General features: G+C 36.6%; 1 protein-coding gene across 1 annotated transcript in view; it reads left to right on the plus strand.

The window, feature by feature from the left end:
- The window catches only part of LOC106476020, a gene marked incomplete at its 3' end in the record, with an annotated part of 20,864 nt that overhangs the window by 3,195 nt on the left and 5,665 nt on the right, over positions 1 to 12,004 (plus strand). Inside the window, exons 2-8 of the mRNA XM_022380004.1 lie at positions 588 to 854; positions 2,240 to 2,527; positions 3,315 to 3,572; positions 5,703 to 5,990; positions 6,200 to 6,587; positions 8,397 to 8,539; positions 10,512 to 10,690. Of these exons, the coding sequence (XP_022235712.1) occupies positions 588 to 854; positions 2,240 to 2,527; positions 3,315 to 3,572; positions 5,703 to 5,990; positions 6,200 to 6,587; positions 8,397 to 8,539; positions 10,512 to 10,690 (1,811 nt within the window). The remainder of the gene's footprint in view (positions 1 to 587; positions 855 to 2,239; positions 2,528 to 3,314; positions 3,573 to 5,702; positions 5,991 to 6,199; positions 6,588 to 8,396; positions 8,540 to 10,511; positions 10,691 to 12,004) is intronic.

The raw sequence follows: 12,004 nt of genomic DNA on the forward strand, positions 1-12,004 counted from the left end.
TATGGTGAGCTTCTGAAACTTTAAAAATATTTCTAAAACTATGGTGAGCTTCTGAAACTTTAAAAATATTTCTAAAACTATGGTGAGCTTCTGAAACTTTAAAAAATATTTCTAAATCTATGGCGAGTTCTGAAACTAGGAAATTTTTCTAAAACTATGGTGAGCTTCTGAAACTTTAAAAATATTTCTAAAACTATGGTGAGCTTCTGAAACTTTAAAAAATATTTCTAAAACTATGGCGAGCTTCTGAAACTTTAAGAAATATTTCTAAAACTATGGCGAGTTCTGAAACTTTAAGAAATATTTATAAAACTATGGCGAGCTTATGAAACCTTAAGAAATATTTCTAAAACTATGGTGAGCTTCTGAAACTTTAAAAAATATTTCAAAAACTATGGTGAGCTTCTGAAACTTTAAGAAATATTTCAAAAAACTCTGGCGAGTTCTGAAACTAGGAAATGTTTCTAATATATGGCGAGCTTTTGAAACTAGGAAATATGTCTAAAACTATGATGATCTTCTGAAACTTTATGAAATATAAAACTATGGTGAGTTCCGGAACTTTAAGAAGTTTTCTATTTTTGTAGCTCCGAAACTTCGCCAGGAATGCTCCAACAGACTTTATGTTTTCGAGAGAACGCCCGGATTTCGTTTCGATGGTGAAGGAGACGAAGTGTTTGCTGCCAATCGAGCCGAGTGTCAAGACAAGTGTTTGAACGACACTTTATGCCGGTCTGCAACGTTCGACAGCGCAAGGCAGTTATGTAAATTAAGTAAACAGACGAAACAGATGAATCCCACTGCTTACAAAGAAGACGCCAACAGCGACTACATGGAAAATCTGTGTCTTCCAGGTGAGTTAAAGAACGCTATATATTCACGCGACGTTGGAGCCATCAGCCATTATTAGGCTTAATTATTATGTGAGATATATTGTTAAATATGTATTACATGGAGCACTTTGAGGCATGTCTAAGTCCACGTAACCTACTTCATTGACTGACGTTTTATACTTAACCATACTATACTGACTGACACTCTTATATGTAACCATACTATACTGACTGACACTATTATATGTAACCATACTATACTGACTGACACTATTATATGTAACCATACTATACTGACTGACACTATTATATGTAACCATACTGTACTGACTGACACTATTATATGCAACCATATTGTACTGACTGACGCTATTATATGTAACCATATGGTTTATATAAGTATGGACCATAAGATTGAGCATAAGTACTCCCAATTATTATGTCAGAATGAAACTAAGACAATAACCCCGAAAATTCTTGGAAAGACCTTTTTTTTCTCAACAATGAACTGGAAACTATAAACAGAAACTCCTTGAATTAAATTATTGTTATATTATTTCATTGGTCCATTGACAACCCGCCAAATATTTAACACAAGTAAATCATAAAGAAATTTAATATTTGTCACCAGGGAGAGAAAATGAATAGCATCTCTACATTTTAAACTAATTCTATAAATCTTAGTATAATGGACGTAGCGTGTATATATGTATCTCTCTATGTATGAGACTGAAATAGTAAATACAATGTGGCGCCATCTATTGAAGGGCACCACAAACAAAACTCCATAAAACATTTCACACTTCGTGTATTCCAGATTCAGACAATTAGAAAAATAACTACGGTATGTGTAACAACCATTTCTTTATCACACAACACAATTTTAAATAAAACTACTCTCCTCACAACAAGAACACAACTTTTAATAGGACTCCACGTGAGGGTTTGATTACATCTTTGTTGATGTAATTTGTAAACATAGTACTAAAAATGTAGTGTTTAAAAAATGTTATTTTTTCAATAAACGGTACCACTTTTAATATATAAAACAATGGTTTATATCAACACAATACGAACACTCTTCCCGCGCAGTACTTCCCAGAAAAGTCCATTTCTAGAAAGTGTTTCACTTTTTCTAACTTGTTTTCAATGAGGTACGATTAGGGCGGCGTGTCTGCTAATATTTGTAATGTTTGAACAATAATATCGCTGAAAATGGTAAAATTTCAACTCTCACTGACTTCTTTAAGGTTTAAATAGTGTCTGTAATTATGTACTTTTATTATTATTATATTGTCATTGTTACCATAATGTTGAAAGCAGGTGTTTGTTCATGTATTATTAATAAATTAGACGACAAAAATATATTAATTGTATTTCATCTTTATTTTCTCCAATGAACCAAGACTCCCTGATCTGCTCCACGAAAGCTTTCATTATGGAAGCTGGGAAGGAGCTTGATGGCGCTTATGACCGGGACTTAGTCAAGGTCAATGATTACAACAAGTGTTCGACCCTTTGTACAAACAGCCTGGAGGGACGTGGATTCCTCTGCAGGTCCTTTGTCTTTGACGACAAATCTGGCACGTGCCTGTTGTATGATGAAGATCCAGCTGAGTACAAAGATGGTAACGACTCTCTCAGAGGCAGCAGCGGGAATTATTTCAGAGTTCTTTGTGGAACTCAGGAACGAGGTATATTAATGTCTTGTTTTACTTCTGTACCATCCCAGTAAATGAAACTTCTACTGGGATGGTACAGATGTAAACAATAACATGAAACTTCTACTGGGATGGTACAGATGTAAACAATAACATGAAACTTGTTATTGTTTACATCTGTACCATCCCAGTAGAAGTTTCATGTTATTGTTTACATCTGTACCATCCTAGTAGAAGTTTCATGTTATTGTTTAATTCTGTACCATCCCAGTAGAAGTTTCATGTTATTGTTTAATTCTGTACCATCCCCGTAAAGGTTTCATGTTATTGTTTACATCTGTATCATCCCAGTAGAAGTTTCATGTTATTGTTTACTTCTGTACCATCCCAGTAGAAGTTTCATGTTTGTTTCAACATCTAAGCTCTTCTATTGTGGCGTTCATTTTTAATGTTCAGCTGTTTTCAAAATCTCTCAAAATAATGTTGTTTTATTTGGGCGCACGATACTTGAGGTTCCAGTTTCTAACTTTTCTAGCTGTAAATAAGGTAAATTGTCGGTTCCAGAGTGCTGAAAATATGCGTCATTTACAATATTTCTAACAAAAATATACACTTTAAAATAATGATTTAAATTTAACCTCTTTTAATCAAACACAGGTCTTTTTTTTTGCTTGTCGAATTGCTCTTGGTTCGAAGAAATAAGTACACCTGTTTCTTTGTTGTTGAACCACCAACTCATTCCAAGCTCAACATGTTAAGTTAATGGAGAAAAAATAGCATGCAGGTATTCATCACTTCATGTTTATATGCTTATATCCAGATTCTCTGTTCAACAATGCCACTCTGGAACGCTTCCGACGGAAGAGATTGGACGGATCCCACGAAAACGAGATCACGTCCTACTCCTTCCAAGAGTGTTTAGATTACTGTATGCGTCGTTACGGTCGTGATTGTCGTTCCGTCGAGTTCAGTTCCCGCTACCATTCCTGTAGGTTCAGTAGCTACGAACGAGGCTGGGGAGCATCTAAACCTAATCTCGTCGACGACGATTTTTACGATTACTATGAATTCAGATGGTGTAAGTACAAATTTGTCTTTGTAGTTTAAGTCATCATCCAAAATAGTTAGTATAAGTTGCTACCAATAGATGGCGCTAGTTGTATATAAAAGGAGAACCGACTGTACAAATGATATCTGGAAATATTTCTCTTTGCAATGGATTGTCTTAGCATATTAAGTAGTAGCAGGACATCCTTTCCTATGTTGTTCTATGAATGTTTAAGTAAGATAAAATTTAGAAATTTATGATTTTGTTGTTATTGTTTTTTGGTCGAGTTAATTTGAAATATACGAGTACGCATTTCATCGCATAATTTAAGATTTACAAAATTAATGTTCCCAGTTTGTGCTTGACATGGGATGATTTATTCGCAGTGAAAAAACGATATTTTTTTCCAGAGCTCTTCGAGACTTAAACATTATTTCTTCTACATAACTTCATGGAATTGTCTATTTACCACAAGTATTATATATTCAAAAATAAAAACAGTCTTCACTTGAATCGCTGTGAATAATAAGAGGTAAACATTCAGATTAAATCACATTTATCGATGTTTTTTAAACGCCACCTTTATTTCCTCAGTTTAATATTGCAGAAGGGACACATTTTTCACAATCGATTTAAAAATATAGACTTCTAACTTTAGACTAATAAAGATTAATGGCGGATATAATAATAAAAGGAATATTGGTACATGCAGGCGGTTTTAGTAAATATTTAAATAATTATTTAATCTACTAAATTTTAGTAATCATAATTTAAATTTTTCCTGGCGATAAACAAAATATCTTACTATTGTTTTAACTATCTAGAAATTAATAATTAATTAATGATGATAACACGTTTCGAGTTTCGAAGAATGTCTGTACACAAGAAAGCTTTTGCTATTTTAGCGCCCCCCCCCCAGTGGCACAGCGGCATGTCTGCGGACTTATAACGCTAGAATCCGGGTTTCGATACCCGTGGTGGGCACAGCACAGATAGCCCACTGTGTAGCTTTGTGCTTAATTACAAAGAACAACAACTTTTTTGTGGATCCATACGATGTATATGCTGGTTATTATATGAAACATTAGTATGATTTGTATGATATATGATTTTATAGTACACAACAAATGGTTAAATTTTATCCTGTATGTATAATATAGAACTTGTTAATTTGTGAAATTCATTAATAATATTTGAAAGCGTGTTTTTCATTGTCAGAAACTTTTTATTCATTTAAGACTGCCCTCACTCCCCCCAAAGATTTGTACCAGTTAATGTACGATAGGTGTCACTCAAGTAGAAGTTTTGTACCAGTTAATGTACGATAGATGTCACTCAAGTAGAAGTTTGTATCAGTTAATGTACGATAGGTGACACTCAAGTAGAAGTTTAGTACCAAACATCTATCGTACATTAACTGGTACTAAACTTCTACTTGAGTGACACCTATCGTACATTAACACTCAAGTAGAAGTTTTGTACCAGTTAATGTACGATAGGTGTAGCTTTGTACCAGTTAATGTACGATAGGTTTCACTCAAGTAGAAGTTTAGTACCAATTAATGTACGATAGGTGCCATTCAAGCAGAAGTTTTGTACCAGTTAATGTACGATAGGTTTCACTCAAGTAGAAGTTTAGTACCAGTTAATGTACGATAGATGTCACTCAAGTAGAAGTTTTGTACCAGTTAATGTACGATAGGTGTCACTCAAGTAGAAGTTTTGTACCAGTTAATGTACGATAGGTGTTACTCAAGTAGAAGTTTAGTACCAGTTAATGTACGATAGATGTCACTCTAATAGAAGTTTGTACCAGTTAATGTACGATAGGTGTCACTCAAGTAGAAGTTTAGTACCAGTTAATGTACGATAGATGTCACTCAAGTAGAAGTTTGCACCAGTTAATGTACGATAGGTGTCGCCCAAGTAGAAGTTTAGAACCAGTTAATGTACGATAGATGTCACTCAAGTAGAAGTTTTGTACCAGTTAATGTACGATAGGTGTAGCTTTGTACCACTTAATGTACGACAGATGTCACTCAAGTAGAAGTTAAAGTACCAATTCATGACCATAGTCTACAATTAAATTTGTTTTGTTTGACTTTTATATAAAAGCAGGATCGTCTGAGTTTTAATAACACGTTTCTTATGTTTCACCAGATCGCGGCGATGGAAGGTTTGATGTTGGTCAAAAGGGAGGAGGATGGAACGACGGTAGAACAGGAGGAGGCTGGCACCCAAATCCACCTCCACCACTTCACGAAGACAGATACAGTGAAAGACATGGCGGTACTTATGAAGGAAACTACGGTGGTGGTCATGACTGGTCGCGTGGTGTAGGCGGTTATGGTGGGTCACACGGCGGAAGTGGTTATGGTGGGTCACACGGCGGAAGGGGTTATGGTGGGTCTCATGGCGGAAGTGGTTATGGTGGGTCACACGTCGGAAGTGGTTATGGTGGGAGACACGGTGGAGGTGGTTATGGTGGGAGACACGGTATGGTGGGTCACAGGGTGGAACTGGTTATGGTGGGTCACATGGTGGAGGAAGTGGTTATGGTGGGTCACACGGAGGAAGCAGTTATGGTGGGTCACACGGAGGAAGCAGTTATGGTGGGTCACACGGAGGAAGCAGTTATGGTGGGTCACACGGTGGAGGTGGTTATGGTGGGTCACACGGAGGAAGTGGTTATGGTGGAACTGGTTATGGTTGGTCGTATGGCGGTGGGCATTATGGTGGGTCACGTAGCGGTGGTGGAAGCTACCCCCCTGGCCCTCCTCCTCCTCTACCACCTCCGAGTCCTAACTCGATATATCCTCCTAGACTCCCTGGTCCACCTATTCCACCAGGACCAGGAGGACTTGGTTATCCTACATGCACGGATCACGGTGGTGGACCAGGGAGTGATGTGTTCCAGAGAGTTGGTTTTGGACAAAGATTACGAAGCTTCTATATCCGTCGGGTGGTGCGAGTCGACAGGGTGGAAGACTGTGAGCATGAGTGCATCGAAACACGTGACTTCGACTGCAGATCTTTTAACTTCAGGTAACACTTGGAACTGAATTATCATATGCTAAGATAGGTAACACTTAGAACTAAATCATCATGTACTAGGATAGGTAACACTTAGAACTAAATCATCATGTACTAGGATAGGTAACACTTAGAACTAAATTATCATGTGCTAGGATAGGTAACACTTGAAACTAAATTATCATGTGCTAGGATAGGTAACACTTGGAACTGAATTATCATGTGCTAGGATAGCTAACACTTGGAACTGAATTATCATGTGCTAAGATATGTAACACTTGGAACTAAATTATCATGTGCTAGGATAGGTAACACTTGAAACTAAATTATCATGTGCTAGGATAGGTAACACTTGGAACTGAATTATCATGTGCTAGGATAGCTAACACTTGGAACTGAATTATCATGTGCTAGGATAGGTAACACTTAGAACTAAATTATCATGTTCTAAATGGGCTAAGTAAACTATTTTGCATAAATAGAGTGAATTACTTGAAATCAGCTCAATTACTAACTTAATAACTTAATTTTTTCTTGTAGCTGAGAGACTGTGACATCAAAAAAGAGTTTATAATTATTCAATTAAGTTAAGGAAGATTGTTTAAATCATGAGTAAATTGAGTCCGTCTCTGATAATGGAAATAATTAGGCTTAACTAATTCCACGTAATGACAATATTTGAGCTTAACTAATTCAACGTCATAACCAGAATTAGGCTTAACCAATTCTACGTAATGCTAATAATTGGGTTTAACTAATTCCACGTAATGTAATGCTAATAATTAGGCTTAACTATTTCCACGTAAGGCTAATAATTAGGCTTAACTAATTCCATGTAATGCTAATAATTGGGTTTAACTAATTCCACGTAATGTAATGCTAATAATTAGGCTTAACTAATTCCACGTAATGTTAATAATTGAGTTTAACTAATTCCACGTAATAAAAGTAATTAGGCTTAACTAATTCCACGAGATGCATGAATTATAATATCACTTATAGGGAAGTTATTTAGTTAAATTTGCTGGCATTTTCTTCACCACTTTCTGGCGTGACAAAGTCTTAGTTTCAGGAGTAAACATGGTCAACCGCATAGGCGACAAATATAAATAAATTAAAGAATAGCTAACAAACTCGTTAAATTTTAAATATATTTATTTCTGGAGAAAATGGCGATTAGAGCTAACAATCTTTGTTAGATTGTAACGTTGGTCCTAAAGTTTACGATCTGACGAAGAGCGCTTTATTGAGACATCATCTTCCAGCAACAAAAATATATAAAACTTGGTGATTTTGTAACCTAGTCTATAATTTCAGGAACCTATATAGTATAAGTGGTAGTAGTTTTATCTGTTTGTTGACTGATTCCTTTCGTTTAGTAGTTGTTAAAGTTATCTATTCCATTCATACATTCAATAAATATTTATCATGACTACGATTCTCATAATAAAAATGTATGTTACTAGCGTGTATTTAAAATCAACCAATAATTTACCATCTTCCCATGATTTAGATTTGACTTTGAACCAATGAAATTAGTTGAAACTCTTTAGTTAAAATGTATGTCACTAGCGTGTATTTAAAATCAACCAATAATTTACCATTTTCCCATGATTTAGATTTGACTTTGAACCAATGAAATTAGTTGAAACTCTTTAGTTAAAATGTCTATTCACGTGATATGTCAACTACAAGTTCAAAAGTAGTCAACGTACGGTTTACAACAAAATCGTAAAAAAAAGCGCATGCGTCCATTCAGAGGTAATTAATGAATTGCGTAGTTAATTTATAACCTAACAGCCGTTGCCCTTTCTTCAACAGGCCTTTCTCTCCTGAGAACTGCGAACTGAGCGATACTGATACTACTAAGGTTCAGCTGAGTAACCCGAGCCATTTTGACGACAACACTCAGTTCGACTATTACGAGCGAGACAGTTCGAGATCAGGTCGTCACTGTCTGGATGGTGAGGTTTTGTTTTTATATATTTTCTTATCACATATTTTTAGGATTTTTCTTTTGCCGTCGGTATATTTTAACAAATAAAGTGATATCCAGATGAAAGTAACTCCATACGTCTTAAGTACAGCCCAATAAATTTCTGTCTTGTATCTATGGCAATCTGCCGCTGTTCCTGATTTTGTACAATTGACCAGAGGGCCAGCCAGTCAACAGCACCCTACCAACCACACTAAAGAATTGACTGTCACCCTTATAACACACCCACAGCTTAAAGCTAGGTTCATACAGAATCGAACCCGGCTCACCACTTCCAAAGTACAGAACTTGCCATTGGGATAATCCTTTCCCCACGACCTGGTGAAAGAGCTAAGATATAAATATCAGGATATTCTGTGGCTATCGGTGATATGATGGTCAGTTCAACACGTTAACAAAATGAAACAAAGGTTGGACATGAAAAAAAACACAAAGAAAAAACCGACATTTTGATTTATATTGATAACTGAGATCACTCTTAATTACTGACAAGAAAACTAGTGTCTGTATTTCACATGAGTAAGTAGGGTGGGGTGTGGGACAGGTGCGATCTCACCCCCAAAATTGCACCCATATTCATGTAGGTGTACAGTCTCAGCTACAAACATCTTTTGAGATGAGGCTTCGCCACTCAATTATTTTTCCTCTAGAAGTAACACCCCTTTATAGATATCAACCTGCGCCTGCACCCCTTTATAGATATCAACCTACGCCTGCACCCCCTTTATAGATATCAAACTACGCCTGCACCCCTTTTATAGATATCAACCTACGCCCACACCCCTTTATAGATATCTACCTACGCCTGCGCCCCTTTATAGATATCTACCTACGCCTGCACCCCTTTCTAGCTACACTTGCTCCCCCGTTTAGAGATTTCTTGTATCTAACACTTAGGTCTAAATATCTCGATGTTAATAAAATGGGCCTGGCATGGCCTGATGGTTTGGACGCTCGACTCGCAATCTGCGAGACACGGGATCGAAATCCGTCACCGAATATGCTCGTCCCTTCAACTGTTGTAGCGTTATAATGTCACAGTCAATCCCACTATTGCTGGTAAGTGAGTAGCCTAAGAGTTGGCAGCCGCAGGTATTGAGTAGTTTCCTTCCCTCTAGTCTGGTCCATCATGGATAGGGACGGATAGCGCTAATAACATCCGAATAGCTTAGCGTGAAAATCAGCAACAAATATACTATATCATAATTTTAAAAAACAATAGCATGATTGGTTAAATAAAAATATTTTATTTGAAAACGTCAGTGGCTAGTTTATGTCTGTCGGTGTCACTTTGATACATATACATATTTTATATATAAACTGTAAGACCGTCTTCCCATGATAGACCTGTCTAAGCAGGGAGGGGGGTCCATGAGATTGTTTTTTGGGCTCCCTCTAGTGTATCAACTCAAAATTGGGAAGGTCTTGAGTAGCTTCGCTCGTTTATCCGAACACCAGTCAACATTTCACAGTCTAAACTTTGTATACATTATACTCTTATCGGAACACCAGTCAACAATTCACAGTCTAAACTTTGTATACATGCTGCTCTTATCGGAACACCAGTCAACATTTCACAATCTAAGCTTTGTATACATTCTGCTCTTATCGGAACACCAGTCAACATTTCACAGTCTAAGCTTTGTATAAATTCTGCTCTTATCAGAACACCAGTCAACAATTCACAGTCTAAGCTTTGTATACATTCTGCTCTTATCGGAACACCAGTCAACATTTCACAGTCTAAGCTTTGTATACATTCTGCTCTTATCGGAACACCAGTCAACATTTCACAGTCTAAGCTTTGTATACATCCTGCTGTTATCGGTTGTAAGTATTAATCTTTCTTGGTTATTGTTAGATAATGACTGTTATAGCATACTTAGGTGACGTTAAATAGTTGTGAACGTAAATTAAGCCAGTTATTTTATCTCTCACAGTCAGCCAGTCTTGTTCGCCTGATGGCATGGAGTTCTCCCTTCGAACACCAGATGGCTTCTACGGTCGTATATACACGTACGGGTTCTATGACACCTGCTTCTACGACGGCAATGGCGGGAATGTGAACGTGTTACGCATAAGTCGAGCGAATGGTTTTCCACGATGTGGAACCCAACAAGTATGTTTCAGTTTAATAGAAATTAAATATTCTCCGCATGTTAGTATATCAGTAATATACCATAATATTTTATGTTTATAAATGTTGTTATGGTTACAGGTCAATTTGAAATCGTCTTCGCGTCTCATTTTCTGTTTTCTTATATCGCTAAAGTCCAAGTTATTATATCCGGGGCAAGTATTTAGTTTACAGACACACAAAATGGTAGAGTGACGACGACGACCTACGAAGACGAACAACCAAACATCAAGGTTTGTATGAGAAAGAGATGGCACCTTTCCAGGGAGGATGAGTTACGACTCATAGACTTTAAAACGTGATGTGGGGGGAAACAGGAATACCCCGAGAAAATCCACTTTCACAGGATAAGTCGGACTGAAAAACAAACCATGATTAAAAAATATATATACAACATCTGAGTGTGGAGTACCTTTTATAAGTGTCCAAGTTATTGTACAGCTAACAATGCGGAAAACTCGTTAGTACAGGAAAATTCAAAATGTGAAACAAACGGGCATTTGGTAAAACCCGATATGAACAAATACTCGTGTTTGTTTGTTTTTTATTTTACTTTGTTTTATACTTGTGAATTTTAAATCTTTTAAGGTCTAAGTTGGTGGAACCCGGCTTAAAAAATGTTGTTTTTGTACAAAATATCGTGAAATTTCTTTACCTTTTGAATCTTTTCGTCTTCGTAAACATTATTTATTCCTAATTATTTCTGCATCGAATTCCTTAGGACTAAGTCCTAGGTGCTAGGACTTTGTTAGTTACCATATGAGCCACACACAAAAACATCGCCAATATTGTACTTAATCCACTAATTTATCGAATTCCCTGTGGAGCTATGAGCCACACACAAAAACATCACCAATATTGTAATTAATCCACTAATTGGTCGAATTCCCTGTGGTGCTATGAGCCACACACAAAAACATCACCAATATTGTACTTAATCCACTAATTGATCGAATTCCCTGTGGAGCTATGAGCCACACACAAAAACATCGCCAATATTGTAATTAATCCACTAATTGATCGAATTCCCTGTGGAGCTATGAGCCACACACAAAAACATCACTAATATTGTAATTAATCCACTAATTGATCGAATTCCCTGTGGTGCTATGAGCCACACACAAAAACATCACCAATATTGTAATTAATCCACTAATTGATCGAATTCCCTGTGGTGTTATGAGCCACACACACAAAAACATCACCAATATTGTACTTAATCCACTAATTGATCGAATTCCATGTGGTGTTATGAGCCACACACAAAAACATCACCAATATTGTAATTAATCCACT

The sequence above is a fragment of the Limulus polyphemus genome, unplaced genomic scaffold, assembly GCF_000517525.1.
Source record: "Limulus polyphemus unplaced genomic scaffold, Limulus_polyphemus-2.1.2 Scaffold9648, whole genome shotgun sequence".
Lineage (NCBI taxonomy): Eukaryota > Metazoa > Arthropoda > Merostomata > Xiphosura > Limulidae > Limulus > Limulus polyphemus.